Source organism: Hyaloscypha bicolor, assembly GCF_002865645.1.
Source record: "Hyaloscypha bicolor E unplaced genomic scaffold K444scaffold_136, whole genome shotgun sequence".
Taxonomy (NCBI): domain Eukaryota; kingdom Fungi; phylum Ascomycota; class Leotiomycetes; order Helotiales; family Hyaloscyphaceae; genus Hyaloscypha; species Hyaloscypha bicolor.
Genome location: NW_020194638.1, coordinates 365742 through 381801, shown reverse-complemented (window position 1 = coordinate 381801; position 16060 = coordinate 365742). Strand labels below are relative to the sequence as shown.

The 16060-nt window shown below is 47.4% G+C and overlaps 6 protein-coding genes across 6 annotated transcripts; 3 read left to right on the top strand and 3 right to left on the bottom strand.

Moving 5' to 3' along the window:
- Window positions 1–1511: 1511 nt before the first annotated feature.
- K444DRAFT_646343 (cytochrome P450) lies at window positions 1512–3380 on the bottom strand (the record flags this gene model as incomplete). The annotated part of the gene is made up of 5 exons (XM_024885189.1): window positions 1512–1928; window positions 1979–2089; window positions 2150–2506; window positions 2536–3083; window positions 3137–3380. The coding sequence occupies 5 exons, from the start codon at window positions 3378–3380 to the stop codon at window positions 1512–1514; spliced, it is 1677 nt and encodes a 558-aa protein (XP_024730793.1).
- A 2118-nt stretch (window positions 3381–5498) lies between these two features.
- Window positions 5499–6600, bottom strand: K444DRAFT_539947 (S-adenosyl-L-methionine-dependent methyltransferase; the record flags this gene model as incomplete). The annotated part of the gene is made up of 3 exons (XM_024875675.1): window positions 5499–5585; window positions 5639–6332; window positions 6419–6600. 3 exons carry the CDS (start codon window positions 6598–6600, stop codon window positions 5499–5501), a joined length of 963 nt encoding a protein of 320 aa, XP_024730792.1.
- A 246-nt stretch (window positions 6601–6846) lies between these two features.
- Window positions 6847–8593, top strand: K444DRAFT_540673 (cytochrome P450 family protein; the record flags this gene model as incomplete). The annotated part of the gene is made up of 4 exons (XM_024875732.1): window positions 6847–7090; window positions 7156–7694; window positions 7759–8339; window positions 8398–8593. The coding sequence occupies 4 exons, from the start codon at window positions 6847–6849 to the stop codon at window positions 8591–8593; spliced, it is 1560 nt and encodes a 519-aa protein (XP_024730791.1).
- Window positions 8594–8840: 247 nt separating this feature from the next.
- K444DRAFT_131592 (uncharacterized protein) lies at window positions 8841–9664 on the top strand. The gene is made up of 2 exons (XM_024870455.1): window positions 8841–9565; window positions 9626–9664. Exon 1 carries the CDS (start codon window positions 9088–9090, stop codon window positions 9490–9492), a length of 405 nt encoding a protein of 134 aa, XP_024730790.1. The 5' UTR covers window positions 8841–9087; the 3' UTR covers window positions 9493–9565; window positions 9626–9664.
- A 633-nt stretch (window positions 9665–10297) lies between these two features.
- K444DRAFT_570365 (HET-domain-containing protein) lies at window positions 10298–12274 on the top strand. Its single transcript, XM_024877261.1, has one exon. It carries the CDS (start codon window positions 10491–10493, stop codon window positions 12234–12236), a length of 1746 nt encoding a protein of 581 aa, XP_024730789.1. The 5' UTR covers window positions 10298–10490; the 3' UTR covers window positions 12237–12274.
- Window positions 12275–14352: 2078 nt separating this feature from the next.
- Window positions 14353–15867, bottom strand: K444DRAFT_618358 (syntaxin 5). Its single transcript, XM_024881304.1, has 3 exons — window positions 15258–15867; window positions 14509–15205; window positions 14353–14461 (listed from the first exon to the last, which is right to left on the bottom strand). The coding sequence occupies exons 1-3, from the start codon at window positions 15505–15507 to the stop codon at window positions 14437–14439; spliced, it is 972 nt and encodes a 323-aa protein (XP_024730788.1). The 5' UTR covers window positions 15508–15867; the 3' UTR covers window positions 14353–14436.
- Between the last annotated feature and the right edge of the window lie 193 nt (window positions 15868–16060).

Below are 16060 nucleotides of genomic sequence, written 5' to 3'. Positions count from 1 at the left end.
TGAAATGTGAAGTAGTAGATATTATAGTAGAGACGGAGAATAAAAACTGCTGGACATGCTATATGAATGGGAGGCTAAGAAGGAATAAGCTTTAAGGGAGTGGAGGAGGTTGTTCGGACGCTGGTTGGAGCATTGAGAGGTCTTCTCAGACGGAAGGCGAAGGTTGCAAAGATGCTGAATTGATTCGAATACAGAGGAGAGCGTTGGATGGCATTGTACTGCGACTTTTGAAAAATGGGACAAGGGGTTGTTCAAGTTCCTTTGGGGACAACGAAAAGCATGTGAAAGAATTCAAAGTCTACGGTGAAAAGCACGGCAGAGATAGAGAAGATCAAAATGAGTGAGAATTTACAGAATCTGGTGTTTGAAATACTTATTATAATTTTGAGATGATCTACTCAAGTTATTGCTGCCGTGTTTACAGCGGCAAGGCCATTCACAGCCCGCGCTTCTACGGCACCGAACAACTTGACCCTATTGCTATATACCTGTTTGTCTCGCTTACCTCATCATTGACTGTTTGTTCTGGTGCATTCAATTTGAACTTCGAAACAGGATGATAGTCAGTCGGGCAAGAATGTTTGGCCTGGCAGTCCATACAGATTTTCCCGAAATGCTCCTCCTGGGACAGCATAATCGTCCCACATCAGCCCTCTGAGTTATAATTCAAGTACGGGCAGCTCAACGGCAGTTTCGTAGCTGTAGGGTTTTGACAAATATGCTGGCATTAGTTGGAGCTTGAGTATTCGCAAAAGGCGAACTCACACGCTATGTTGAAGCCATCGATATCGGCCTCTCTGATCTATGGTTCGAAGACATCTGCTACCACAAACCCTATCCCGACTGGCATTGGGTACTACGCACACTGGTGAGTATTGATTAGTACAGAAAGAAGAAGTATTTATCGAGCCACCGAAAGCCATTACCTCCCCAAATCTACGAAGCGTCGAAGGCTTGTCATCCAAATATCCTGTCTCAGAATTGTTGACAATGTCTTGAATGGTCGCCTGCCCCACGGGATGAACTCAGGCCCTCTCCCGTCTCCCTGCAATCCGTGTTCCTCACCGGTCTCACGCTAATCTACTGCACATGGCTGTCCCCTCACCACCGAACCTTCCCTCTCAATTGTCGGTTGGCAGATTGCAGTATCATGTTGTACGTGATAACGGAGCACTAGCCCTTGGCGCGGAAATGCAGAGATGTGTTTGAGCATGTCAAGGAGGGGGTTATGGATATCATTGCGAGTGCGGATCAGCATCAGACGGAGAGGCGGCACATATCCAGGACGGTGGTTGATCTGAGCGGTGGTGGGTTGGAGTAAGGGATAATGGGGAATGCGAGTCAGGACTAGGAACAGATGATTGGGGATACGATTGGGGATATGATTAGCGAGGGAGTGGCATGTGATAAATATTGTTGAGCCGAGTCAGAGTGATGTAGGGAGTGATTCTTGGGGCGCTGTGGGGAGACTGTAGTCACATCGATAGTGTGTGTTATGGGTGCCGGGATACCTATTCAAGAATAACCCTCATATTCCCCCTCCCCCTTTCTGGTGCAGGAAACCCAAAGTCGCCCCTCATATCCGTGTCCCTGCGGTCCGTCTCATACAACCTCATTCCCCTCGTCCCCAACACTTTCCCAGTAGCATCTCTCTCCAACCTCACAAACGTCCTCAGCACATTCGCTAACGTCATAAACAGTTCTGCATGCGCTAATGGCTGACCAATACAGTTTCTCGTACCTTTGGAGAAAGGGATCAGGTACTTGGGGTTCGCTTGTGGGATTCCGGCGGGTCGGGGAGGAAGATGGAGGGTGGTGGAGGAGGAAGGAGGTGGGTAGGTGAGCCAGCGCTCGGGGATGAAGGACCATGGTTCGGGGTAGATTTTTGGCGAGTGGTGGATTAGGGGCCCATGCATGGATACTGCTGTCTATTCCAGTTGTCAGATGATAGACAAGTCTTATTCAGAATGAGACCTACATTTGGTGGGATGGTCCAATCACCAAGCTGGAGAGTTTCAGTAGGTGCTGAGCGAGTGAGACGATACGAAACGCCTGACACGAGACGAAGAGTTTCTTCGACGACCGCGCTCTGGAGTTCGTCAGTTTCCAATTAAGCTCTAGACACGCCCAGAAAAGAAACAGGGCATACTAAATACGGCAAACTCTCCAGCTCCGCCTCCTTACACGGCTTGGTAATATCCGGCATAGCACTTTCCAGTTCCTGCATCAAAACAACCAACCTCTTATCATCTAGCAGCAAGTACACAATCGCGGACGCAAGAGCCGTAGCAGTTGTCACCGTGCCCGCGACAAGCAGTAATTGTGCCTCTTGCACGAACAGCCGCACGGATTTGTCTTCCTCTGGGAGAGTCTTGCTATCCATCAAATCGTGGAAGATCGTCCGATGCTTGACATCCGAGTAATCGCCTCTCGTTCTAATTGTCTCCTTTATTTTCTCCTCGGAATGCTTTTTCACCGTCAACCCCCTCTTCACCTTCTCACCGAACTTTGGAAAGTAGGTAAAAAATAACTCACGCGTCTCAGGACATGAAAAGTAGCCATCCCCTCCCCGAATATCGCCTCGACGAACTTCTCAGGTAGGTTGTTGAGCAGAACCGGCAACCACGGCCATTGGACAGTAACGTGCATGTTATCCGTCAGCTTATCCGTCGTCTCTAGTACCAGGGCATTGAAATCCTTCGCTTCAATGTAGTTCTCAGAAATCCCGAAACAATACTCTGTGATCACATCACTGGTCAACGCACTGAATGCTGGTCTGATTGGCAAGATTTCTCCCGTGCTTTGGTAGCGACGAAAGACAGCAAGGAGACGGGAAATGTTGTCTTGGATCAGTGGCTCTAGTTTCCTGAGGGAGGCTGTCGAGAAGAATGGCGTTACGGCGTTGCGTCGCAAGCGGTGTCGTTCGTGGGCGATGGTGCCGAACGCAGAGTCTCCGCCGCCGAAGGCGTGGGACCAGGTTGGTGGCTTGTCGCGCTTGGAAGGGGCGCCTGTGAAGAGGGTGTCGTAGAAATCTGGATCATTGACATGCAGTTCGTGAGGACTGATTCGGATGATTGGGCTATCTGTGAAGCAGTAAGGGCAAAAGCTTGACAGGAAATGGGGACATGCAACGCACCGTATTCTTCATGCAATTGCTGGATCTTGTAGATGTATTGCCCTTTGACTCCAAGAGCGTCGTAATAGAACATATATCCATAGGTGAGACCAGCTAGCTTCGATCCAGGGAATTTTGAGTAGGGACTGAAGAATAGACGATGTACCCCTACACCGACGAGGTACAGAACGTACAGCGCAGATAAAATTCCAGCTGTCCTGGAAAGTGAGAGCGAATCGAAGTCCAGGAGTTGCAAAAGATCCATTTTCCCTGGAGGAGTATGGCAAAGCTAGAAAGACGAGACTGGGATGAAAATGAAGATGTAAAGTTGAGAATCGAGAATGCGTGTGGGGTCGACGTACAGTACCTGCAGTCAAGATAAATGCTGTGTCACCCCCGCACGGCGGGACGAGGGAGCGCATGAGAGGGCAGTCCTGGGGCTCATCCAGCTGCAACCTGCGCCCTGATCAACCAGCACCCCTGGTTTGATCTGAGACCAATGCACCGAGTCTCTGTCACCGTCGAGCACCACAAGCATTGTAACCACGACCGAGCAGCTGTTCCAGCGGGGCTGTTTTGGTACTCACTTAATTACGGCCAAAAGATAGCAAAAAAAAAATTACATTGTGCGTTCTTAGCTAAGGTAGACCTCAGCTCACAGATAATGCGGTTTCTGTAAATAGAACACAGTGCCTTCGATTTCATGTCTGACGCTGGCTTCGTCGGCCGAACCCACCCAGGCTTGGCAACGATTCTTGACTAATCGATTCCCTATCGATAGCGCAATCGTATTACTAACAATCCGGAGGGATTGATTGCCATGATAGGGAATCGATTCTTCCTAAGTACCTTTATAGTAAATTTGTATAGAAGGTACATCGGCAAGAGGCCTCGGGAAGTTAAGCGAACCTCAAGAAAACTCTGTACTCCTCTTAATTTTATATCGCCGTATTAAGACTAAATTAAGACTAAATCCTTAGCCGGCTATATTATTAGAAAGGCAGAGCTAATTAGAATAACTATATAACTAAAGGCACCTTAATATAATTAATAGTTATAAAGTTATATTATTTATTATTAAAGTAAAAGGTATTATAAAAGCCCCTATAATTATGCGGTAGCTGGCCCTCTATAGGGGCTAGCTCGCTTAGAATCGATTCTCAATTATTAGAATTAATAGTTTACGATTATATTATTAATTGTTATTAATTAATGATATTGCTAATTATTACCAAGCCTGCTCTTACCCAAACTACTTCTTTAACAAGAAAATGCAAAACGACACCCCATGTCGATTGGGGGCTACTACCCAAAGTAAAGGCACTCGGACAGAAATACAAAAAATCTAGCTTTTTATTTAAATTTAATTTAATTTATAAGAAATTAATTGAATTCAATACTTTCATTATTTTCTTATAACACTTATTAAGGGCTATTTAAATATAAACCTTTATAAAAAATGAATTCGAGATTTTTTAAAAGCGCTTTAGACAAATTCCCAAAACCTTATAAACTTCTTAAAGAAAGCCGCCAGATAGTATTTCCTAAGTACAATAGATGATATGTTTTCGACTTGAGGTTCTGAAAATGGAAGTCTTCCGAGGCCTAGTGCCTATAAGCCTAATCGAAATGTCTGTGATTTCCAGGCTATCGGGCAGAATTCGCCCAATCAATTCACGACTATATTACATTTAGTAAGGGAGTTGAGTACTCGTAACACTCTATTAATACCTGAACCCAATACTCCTACTTTAAAATTAACTCATAACGCGTGTAAAACCGCCCGGGAAACCCATTACAAAAGCCACATGCAGCTCTTCTTCATTCATTATATTCCTTCTGCTGTTCTATTCACTAAGTGTACTAAATATACAGTACGGGTTAATAACCAGGTTTCCTTGTATATAGCCCCTGTACATCGACTAACCTTTCTGAACCCACTTCCTGAGCCTCTCATCCTCCCATTTCGGTGTTATTTGAGAAATTGGACCTGGAAGGTCAAAGGCGTCTGTGATATCAAGCGTGACGTGACGGGACTCTGTCTTCTGGTGGTGCACTACCCTCTATGATGTATTGGGGGAAGAATCTGTAGGAGGTCCAATCCACTACAACAGAGGTCGAAGAAGCAGCGAATCGCTAGCGCCCTTATGTTGGAACGAGGCGGAAGGAGAAATGGACCTCCAACGTCGGTGCCAAAATGCCCGGAGCTTACCTTCGCAGTTCCCATAGGTATTGTCGACCGAGCCTAGGAACTAAAAGGTCCAGGGGGAGAATGAGTCTCCGCCTCAACCGGCGAGTGGGATGTCTTAAAGGGCCGCTGGCAGTAACAAACCGAGCTGGGAGGGATAAGGATTTGTGGCCGTAGTTCGATAATCAGCAAGACTTACATATCTTGATAGGCATGAATCTCCTTATTCCGTAGGTCCCTCCTTATCTGGGCACACAGCACTTGGATCTCTTCCGGCTGCCACTAGAAACGGCGTCAATACATCCTCCCTCAAACATGAGGGCCAGGCATCTTACCCCGAGATACTTGGTAAATAAGAACATGGCCCACCCATTAATCCCCTCGTCCCATCCCACCCGATTATACGCCCCAATCTCCTTCATCTTGCGATCCCTGGGCCACGGACCGATAGGCCACTTAAACGTCTTGTGCTCCACATTAACAAACCCTGCCTTCTCCATAAACGCCTTACTATCCTCTGCCACAGTAAAGCTCTTCCCAAACTTCTCCCCGCACTCAATCGCCAACGGCCCCCACTTCTCCAAATTTGTGCCTGCCAAACTCCCATCCTCGCTCTTAGGTACCACCGAGATTTCGACATGCTCAAACCATCCTCCAGGCTTCAAATGCTCCATAATCTCCCCATACAGCACATCATAATCGGCCACACATCCATATATACTCCTTGCGTGTATGAAGTCAAAACTCGATTTCGAGAATGTCCACGACTGGCAGAAATCGTCGATTTGGAATTCCAGATTGGGGGGGACGTCGCGGGGTTGGATGGGCGTGAGATCGGTCGCTATGACGGACGCAGACGGGAATTGGTCTGCGAAATCAATGGCCCAGATTCCCGTGCCCGTTCCTATGTCGAGCACGCGTTGAGGGAAGGGACTTATGGGCGCGAGGAAAAGCTTGCCCTCAAGGGTCAGCGTAAAGATGTGGTGGAAGAGATCGAGGTTGTCTTGGGCGGGTTCGTCATTCGGACCCCTATTTTTGATCCGTCAGTACGGAGCTACAAAAACATATCTGGATATCTGAGCGAAGGATTATAGATTGTGAGGGGGGAGGCGTACCAGTAGGAGCCCGCGCGGTAGCTGTGATATCGTCGTCCATTCTCATACACATGATTCGTGATCGCGGAGTACAGCGATGTTGTCTCCGACACAGCATCGCCTTCGCCGCCATATGACGAGTCGGCGTCATTTAGGGACTCGTCTACCGAGATGGGCGCAGGCGCTGACGCATTCAGAGCCATCGGGCAATGGTCTAAAAGTTGTCACAGTTGAGGTTGCTGTAATGAAGTGCTTAAAGCATTCTACTGGGCAAGTATGCGCGCGGCAGAGTCAGCGGGGGTTCCCAACCCAGCCCACTCTATCAATCTTTCCCATACATGACCTCCAACTTCGTTCGTTGCTCGATCGAAGACCCTTCCGAGGTTTTGGCATCGTCCCAGATCGCCCGACCCCTTCTCTATTGAGCCGTACTGATCCCGCCTATTATCATGGGCGTCAGCGCGTCGCTACCTGCGCTGGGGAATGAGTATTTGTGGAAACTCTGCCTTCTGCCCCCTGCTCTCTTGATTTTATATCTCGTTGGATTAGGCATCTATCGTCTCTATTTCAGCCCTCTTGCCGCATATCCAGGCCCGAGGCTCGCCGCCTTGAGCAACTGGTACGAATTCTATTGGGATGTGATCCAGCAGGGCCAATTCACATTCCACATCCAGAAGTTGCACCTACAATATGGTCAGCCTCTCCTTTCCAGCACATGCCAGCTTGATATCCTCTTTTGAGATTAATAATTAATGCAGGCCCAATTATCCGCATCACGCCTACCGAATTGCATATCGATGACCCAGCCTACTACGAAACCTTATACTCTCGGGCGGTGCGTCGCGATAAATATGCTTACTTCTCCGGTCGTTTTGGATATGCGAGCGATTGTTTTTCAACCATAGACCATGACCTTCATCGGCTTCGGCGGAAAGCCTTGAGTCCTATGTTCTCCGTAAAAAAAATTGACGAGTTCCAGCCGGTTATCAAAGAGAAGGTTGAGAAGCTTTGCGGCAGGATGGCGCTGTACCTACAAGACGGACAAGTGTTGCCTCTTAGCAGAGCGTGGATGGCTTTGACTACGGATGTTATTACAGAATACTCCTTTGCCAAATCTTATGATCAGTTGGACTCGCCCAACTTTCAGGACACACTTCATGAAGCTTTGGTTGCCATTTACACCACCGGACAATTTGCGCTGCACTTTCCTATTGTTTTCCCGATTTTGGACATCATGCCTGAGTGGTTGGTGAAAATGGCGCAGCCAGAGGTTCTTCCAGTCGTGGGCCTTCGCAAGGTCAATACTCAGCATTTCTTTGCCCGTCCTGTTCTCCCAAGAATGTACTGATATCCTATTGCAGGACCTGGGCCGACAGATTGGCGAAATCAGACGCGGGGTCAATGATGCGCACAAGCACGTCAGCCATCCCACAATCTTCCATGAAGTGCTCAACAGCGACCTTCCGCTGGAAGAGAAGTCTGATGCTCGTCTAGGGGATGAAGCGCAACTTATCGTGGCAGCTGGTCTCATTACCACGTCTTGGGCATTGACCGTCGCCAGCTTCCACATCATAAATAATTCCAATGTCTTCCAGAGGCTGCGTACGGAGTTGGAGACAATTGTGTCAACGTCTTCCAGCACGTTTGACTGGCACAAGTTGGAGCAGCTGCCATATCTCAATGGCTGCGTTCATGAGGCTGTAAGATTAGCCCATGGTGTCTCAACGCGCTCGCCACGTTTGGCTCCTCTAGAGCTCAAATACGCGGATTGGGTGATTCCGGCAAATACCCCGATCTCGATGACCAACGTTGACATCCTCATGGATGAATCCATCTTCCCTAATGCGAAAGACTTTGTTCCAGAAAGATGGATTGATAGACCGGACTTGGATCGCTTCTTCGTTCCTTTCGGTAAGGGGTCACGAGCTTGCGCGGGCATTAAGTATGTCTTTTCTTATATTTTTAATTCACATGTGGGTACGGACTGCTGATAACTATAGTCTTGCACAAGCCGAGTTGTACATTACGCTCGCGACTGTATTCAGCCGGTTCTCATTCGAGCTATTTGAGACTGACAGATCGGATGTTGAGATGGCCCATGCGTATCTTGTGCCGTACCCAAAATGGGACTCGAAGGGAGTGCGAGTCAACATCAAATCCATTTCAGCTAAGGATGGTAAGGCAATTTGCGCTTAATGGATACAAAATTACAACTATGATGAACGGCAGTATGTAGGCTTTGTGAGGATCCCTGGAGGCCTTTAAAGGCTGTGATTCCTTCTTTTGAGGTTACTTTCAGCCTTCTCTTCAACCTCAACTTGAGTCCGATTCTCACAGCTCACCGCAGCTTGTAGGGTGATAAATTCCCTGGGATTAATATCTGGTAGGATGGACATATAGAGCTATGTAACTGTCGGTTTCTTGAACGACGATCTCTCCATTCCCCCCCCCCACATATCTAAAGAGAGTTGACCACTAATAATTATCTTCTCTGGGCGGACAATCCTGGTTTGGGAATGCTAGCGAGCTAAACTGGTGGGTTTACAGGGGCTGGCGGGGACACCCAGACATTGTACATATGGGCGGAGGAAGCCTGGACTCCCTGGAGTGGCAAACTTCAGCCGCCGATGTCCTCGTACTCGTGATGGATTTTGCGGCCCACACCGCCCCGCCCCCCCAAAAAATGATTTATGATCGCAAGTTTCGCTGTAGGAACCAGATGTAGTTTTACGACCAATTTTCACTTCTGCAAAGTCAACAATCAGAAGAGGCAGGCTCAGACTCAAATCATGGACGTAGCGGACGATTCTTGCAGATTGGAAACGAAACCTATTCCCTCTCCGCCTTACATCCGTACATGGATCTCGATGTGGAAGAAGACGAACACCACGACAACTCAGATCACGGCTATAAATTTGATTTTGACTCTGACACTGATTCTGATTCTGATTCTGATTCTGAAGAAGAGTTCGAGGAGTTCAAGGTGGTCGAGTTCGAAGACGAGAATATGCAAGAGCCGACTGAATACCCTGCCCAGCCTGCGCGTTAAATACGTTATCAACATCACACTTTATCGCGTGCAGCAAATCTGTTGACATTCAACAAATATTCGACTCTCTTCGGAATAAGAGCTCCGCATTTTAATGCTACAGTACTTAATGGGAAAATGTAAATCGACCCCCCTCCCCGTGTGTCGATTGGGGGCCGGACTAACCTAACGAGGTAAAGTCGAGAGGAACACCAAAAAAATCTAGTTTTCCTTTAAGTTTAATTTACTATATCCCTTCGTCCGGTGAGACATGGTCCGTACTAGCGGCCGCATCATGCGGATAGCCTGATTGGAGGAGACGGTTGTATTCTTACCTAACAAGGGATAATCGAGTGCGGCCGCTAGTACGGACCATGTCTCACCGGACGAAGGGATAAATAATTATTATAATTTAATTATTTCTTTTATTATAAAAAAACCAGATTATAAGCTAATAGGATATAAAGTTTTTATTATATAATAATTAGTAGATTTAAGAAAATTTAAAGAAGGTAAGGAAAGGCGGAATTTTTAAGGCACTATAAGAGCCTGAAAATTTAGCCATCAAGCGCCTGTAACTAATTTACCTCGTGCGCAATTATTGCCTCGCCTGTTCCATGCCCCAAATTAGAGCTCTTATATATAAACTTCCTTATATTTATATTAGGAAAACTGATTAGAGAGAAGGACTTAAGTAAGTACAAGCAACTAATTAGGCATTATTAAAACTCTCAAATCCATTGATACGTCTAATCCACACCCGAGGTGTGTCGTTTTACATTTTCCCCTATTAATAACAGGCGATGGATTACGTAACCTTAAAACATCTTATCCGTTCCACCAGTCCCAACCTCGCAAATTCCAACTGCGGAGGAGCATCTCATAACCAGCCCATAGAAGTCGTCACGGCTAACTTCTTTGGCCTCTACTCTCAACGAAGCTCCGCTTAGCAACCTCTGTGTCAGGTCTCGCGTGACATTGTACGAAAGGTACATCTGGGCCTACCAGAAATCGGAGGTACTGCCAGGGCGTCAAAGCAAATATCTCAGCCCCGACTTCGTCAACATGCGCCTCCTTAGAGCGGAAACTATAGAGCTGGTGCAATTCACACCAAATCAAATCCCGCCATACGCAATTCTCTCACATACATGGTCAAGCAATCTAGACGACGAGGTCCTCTTCGCGGATATCGGGAAAGAAGAGGCTAAGCGGAAGCCAGCGTACCAGCTCAAAGTCGCCCCGGCGTGCTTCAAGGCCTTGAAGCACGGATTCAACTATGTGTGGATTGATACTTGTTGCATCGATAAGAGCAGCAGCGCAGAATTGCAAGAAGCGATAAACTCTATGTTCAAATGGTATATGCACTCATCCATATGCTTCGTGTATCTGGAAGATGTACCCTCGAAGACAGATGAGGCTACAGACTCGGAGATTTTTGAAGACCTGATCATCGAGAGTCGCTGGTTTACCAGGGGATGGACACTTCAGGAACTCGTTGCTCCTTGCAATCTCATCTTCTACTCCAAGTCTTGGGACGATCTTGGAACTAGAGCATCACTCGCAAGCTCAATTTCAAAGAAGACAAAAATCGATAAATGGATCCTTGATAACACAAGACCCGACGCTAACCGGGTTCACTCCAGAAGTGTGGCCAATAGGATGTCATGGGCCGTATTTAGGGAAACAACACGGCCAGAGGATATTGCATATTGTCTCATGGGTATATTCGACGTTAATATGCCACTTCTCTATGGCGAAGGCAACGAAAAAGCATTTCATCGGCTTCAGGAAGAAATTTTTAAGAATTCTGATGATCAGTCGTTGTTAGCGTGGACGGCATTGCCGTCGGACAATGTGAGAACAAAAGGTTTGCGATGTCCTGGAGCCAAACACCGCATTGAATTACGGGGTCCTTTGGCCAAACACCCTAATGAATTCCGGAATGCCAGTCACATAGTCCCACTCCCTGGTGTTCCAGATACCTATTTCTTGACTAGCAGTGGATTACGCATTGAGCTCCTGGTCGTGCCCTCCAACTGCCTTCCTTTTCAACCAGGAGTTTGGGGAGTTTTGCGTTGTCATTATGAGAAAGACTTTACCGGACCTTTGGCAATCCCCCTTGAGCCGCAGCCATGGCAAGGGAACCAGGTTTATGCTAGGCGACTTGCGGATCTTATCACCATTGATCGATCGAAACTGACCAACCTTGATATTTTTCAAAATGGGCCTTTTGTTTCGCAGAGACAAGCACATCCGCAAAAACAAGCTATCATCATTCACAGAAACCCCCGTCGTTTGAATGCTGAATGCGAACACCTGCACCTCGAGAGCTGGCCTACCGAATGCACCCTCATACGCGCAATTCCGGAAAAACTATGGAACCCCCTATCTCGAATAATGATTACCGACAACTACGCCGTAACACGAGTTTTTGTCTTCGAGCATGTCGACTATTCGCCTCCTTTTGTCGTTGTTTTTAAATCTAGTTTTCGTGATGATGAACCAAATCTTCGGAAGATCAGAATATTCAAAATGGATTCAGACATAATTTCCTCTCTACGGCTACTGGGTGACGGGCATCTGGATGCTGAGCATCTGGATCTGGAACCATGGACCAATATACAATTATCGGAGGATGATTGCAAGGACCAGGTTGACACTATGTGGTGGTTTAGAAGCAAAGGGTTACAACCTGGCGTCAGGGCGGCATTGCGGGAGGGTCACATTATGGGAGAACCTTTCTTTATGTTAAATATTGGCATGACTACAAGCCCTCCCGCCCCGTTTAATGATTTTATAGAATCTAGCTAGTACCGAGGTGTTAAAACATCGTACATCAAACTCTTGAGAATCTAAGAATTAGATTATGATATTTCAAAAGTATAAGTATGTGGTCTAGAAGTAAAATACTCGAAGGTCTTGTAAGAAATATGGATAGATTAAGAAGGGGTGAAAGTTTCCCAACGCGAGCAGCTACCTCTAAAAGACTATCTCCTCTCCAAGATATATGTTGAAGTCGGGCGAGGCGTAAGGCATTGTAAACATTGCGTCGCACATCCAAGCAAGTAACGCCGGTTGTTATCTCGAGGGGACTGATTTTGCTCTGGTGTTTGGGTATGTAGCTCAGGACGGCTCCAGGCCAGAGAAAATAATGTGCTTCATTATATTCACGACAGCTTTGGCTTTCATTTCACCCCCCCACCCTTCTTTCTGCATCCACTCAGAACAACAACCAATTCAAATCACTCCTTCTCCTCCCTAAAGACTCACAGTCAAAACCGCAATTCCATACCCCGGAACACTAAACGTCCACCCACGAACAGTACTCGCTACAGGCAAGACGGTAACATCAAGAAGATAATTACTCTGCGTCGCCGCCCCAGTAAATGTCTGTAATCTCGCCGTTGTACTCACTTTCCCAGCAGCAGGAATCTTGACCGTAACACACTGGCTCGTCGTGTCATAATACGCAATCTTGACATAATATGTCAGACTGGTCGCCACCGTCTTGCTCGTGACCTAAAACAGCGGCAAGCTGGGTAATAAGCCAGTCAGTCAGTCATCAGCTAAGGGTATTTCCTAGCTGATTGGTTGATAAGGGGTCGGTCAGCTGATTAGCTAGCTATACTTTGTATTTAATTTCTCAAGCAAAGAAGTCAAGTGAATAGAAAATCACAGAAACGGGTTCTAATATTATCCTATTATTATACTTATCCCTTGTCACGTGAGAGCCTAAAACAGGGTAGTTTAATAGGCTGAAAGAGAAATTTATGCATTTAGCCTTTATAAACCCCTATATTTATATTTACTCTTTAATATATATAAGCTTGTTAGCTACTTATAAGCTAGCACCAGTAGGAAAACCTTAGCTGACTAATTTATATAAGAATCGAGTTCTAACTAAATAACTAAATATACTAGCCTATCCCCTTCACTGCGCCCTGTGGAGCATTTAGTGCGACCTCCCAACCTTGCGCACGCGTAAAGAGCTGCTGGTTGCTCCGTCGACGACAACTTTAACTGCGCCTCCGACCCATATCTGTCTGGGCAGTGAAAACGACACAATGGAGCTGGAGGGGATAAGCTGGCTTATTGACCACTCTGTATGTAGTGTAGTGCTTGATACTTCAAGACCTGGACTAGAGTACGAGGTAGCAAAGGACCTACCCCAATCCCGTGAAGATGGAAGAATAATTCTGCTCTAGTGAACTCATCTCTCTTGGGGCGAGACCGAGGTGCAACACCGTGCAAAGACCCGAAGGACAATTCTCCTCCGTCAATCGGCCAAAATCGAGAATGGAGGGAAACTGGTCGGAGCTCTGGAAGGGATTAAGCTTCAGCCCTGATCAAGGTACCAGCCAGATGACGGCTAGATCTACCCCATAACACAGGTCACCGGTCCCTAGTGCCGGCCCTCTGGGTGATGGGTCTGTTGAAGCGGGCGGGGGAGTCTGGGGATGTTTCGGGGAAACTTAGCATGGTGACGAACGACTGACGCGGACGTAATGTACCAAGTATAAATCAAACAACTTTGTCGATCTATCAATTTCTCCATCGAGATCGTTCCTCGTGGACACATGCAATTCAGCTCAGGTTGCAGTAAAAGCGGGCACGCCTGAATGTACATGTAAGTCTTGAACAGTCATCCAATCATCGAACAAAGTCTTTGAAATTCGACGTCAAATGTACGAATCGAGCCTAGGACTTTCAAAATTTCGCATTGTATGCACTCCTCAGGAACATCAACCCACCAACTTTAGAGCAATCAGATAGCGGACCAATGATCAATGTAGAAGAACTCTGGGACTGGCATCCAAAGACGCTTCGACGGGGTGAACTGGATTGCGGGGAAGTAGACACTCGTCACTTGGACTTTTATCACAATATTAGTCGACGATTGCTGCGCATGTAACAAAGTCAAAATTGGCCGAGGGGTTCCAACATTAAATGGTATATTCAGACGCTTTCTACAATACTTGTACAATGAAGGGACCGCTAATGCAGCGCAGGTCTATCCGGATATCAGGACCCAAAGTCTATTCGAATTAGCATAATCCAGAATGGATGGAAGAGGGGCACCTACAAAAAGAAAATCATGAGAACGCCGAACATCTTGGCAACCAACCAGCGATTGCCAGACACTCGCGACCAGTACTTCAGCAGCTCTCTCTGAGCGCCTTGCACATTGTCTACTACATCCTCCGTATTCGCATCGATTCTTTGAATCATCTCGCTCTGCTCTGATACCATAGAGGCTAATTGACCGAAAATTCCACCCAGCTCGCTGATTGTTCTTTCTATTGCCTCGATTGCTTCCCCTCTTTGCTGGATGTATGTGTTCTGGGGCTGTGCTTCTTCCATCATCAAGAGCTGCTGATCCCCAACTGGATTCAAGGATAATAGATCTTGGCCTGGGCCCGGTGATCCTCTGTTTGGTGTGCTGTATAATGGAGAGGCGGACTGGGATATCGATGGGGCGACGTGGGCTGATACTGAGGAGACGAAGTTCTCTGTTCGCGCTCGTGAGGCTTGGATATTCTTCGTTCGTACTTCTAGGACATCTTTGAAATTTGCGGATACGTCTGTGAGTTTTCCTTGGAGAAGGAAGACTACGTTCTTGTTGTGTTCTCCTTCTTGGTCGGCTTTTGGATGCTGTGCTCGAGAGAGACTTTGTAATGACGAGATTTGTTGGTTCAGGGATGAGAGATCTTGCTTGATGATTGAGGTCAATTCGTTGATTTCGACTGGCCGGTCATCGAAGAGCGTTTTCCTCCTGGCCACTGTGCAGTGTCAGCATGCAAGACCTCCACATCTGCCCCCAGAGAGCCGTACGTTGTGCTAGTTTCTCCAACTTTCCCATGGTCACTGAGATGCCTCGGCCAATCTCTGCCGCCCTCCTCGCGAACTCTGACCTCCTTGGCTTCCCGTCTCCAGTTGCGCTGCCATTCGCCGCCGCCTTCTGTGAGTCTGTGAGGAGTGACTGTCTTTGTGCGCCCACTTTTGAAGTTGCCTGTCGCTTTTGTACTTGGGTCAGGACCGACCTGAACTCGTTGGTCCGATCCTGGATGGAGGAGACTGCCATCTGGAGAATGTGGTTGCGATAGAGGGATATGGGCGCGAGTTCAACACAGGGAATGTACTCGGCTGATTTGGATCGGCGCCGCAATATTCGTGAGCCTTCTCGTTTCCAACTTGCCTTTCCGGAGGCTCGGATCGCGCTGAGTTATTTAAAGGTTACAAGGCTCCGTGTGATTGTAGGAGACAAAGAAACAGGACAAGGAGTGTATGAGGCGGGCTCTAATTATTATCGTAAAAGGATCGCGGTTTATCGAAGTGAAGAGAAGTCGCAAGAGAGAAGAGGCGTGGGCGTGGTCGTGGTCTGCTGCAACAGACAGGACAGCTGGTGTTTCGTTGGATGCACTCGTCAGTTCTCCTAGGCGTTGGAGAATGGCGGCTGCGCTGAGGCACTCAGGCCGCAGCGGCGACCAGCTAAAATCGGCCGGCACGTGCTTTCTGTGGCCAGTGAGGCTTGGCTGTGGCGACCGTGTTTGCGAATTAGCAAGTGTGGCTGGCATTGCCGATCCTTCAGCAGACGCCAAGCGGGCCAATCAGCAGCAGGAATCGTCGCGCTGGTG

Bases quoted from the DNA above. Each gene is read 5' to 3' on its own strand.
- K444DRAFT_131592 (XM_024870455.1), top strand. From the start codon at position 9,088: ATGATCGCAAGTTTCGCTGTAGGAACCAGATGTAGTTTTACGACCAAT.
- K444DRAFT_570365 (XM_024877261.1), top strand. From the start codon at position 10,491: ATGCGCCTCCTTAGAGCGGAAACTATAGAGCTGGTGCAATTCACACCA.
- K444DRAFT_618358 (XM_024881304.1), bottom strand. From the start codon at position 15,507: ATGGCAGTCTCCTCCATCCAGGATCGGACCAACGAGTTCAGGTCGGTC. The intron at 15,206-15,257 runs GTACGGCTCTCT...GACACTGCACAG, and splicing joins GTTGGAGAAACTAGCACAAC to TGGCCAGGAGGAAAACGCTC. The intron at 14,462-14,508 runs GTAGGTGCCCCT...TAATTCGAATAG, and splicing joins GTTCTCATGATTTTCTTTTT to ACTTTGGGTCCTGATATCCG.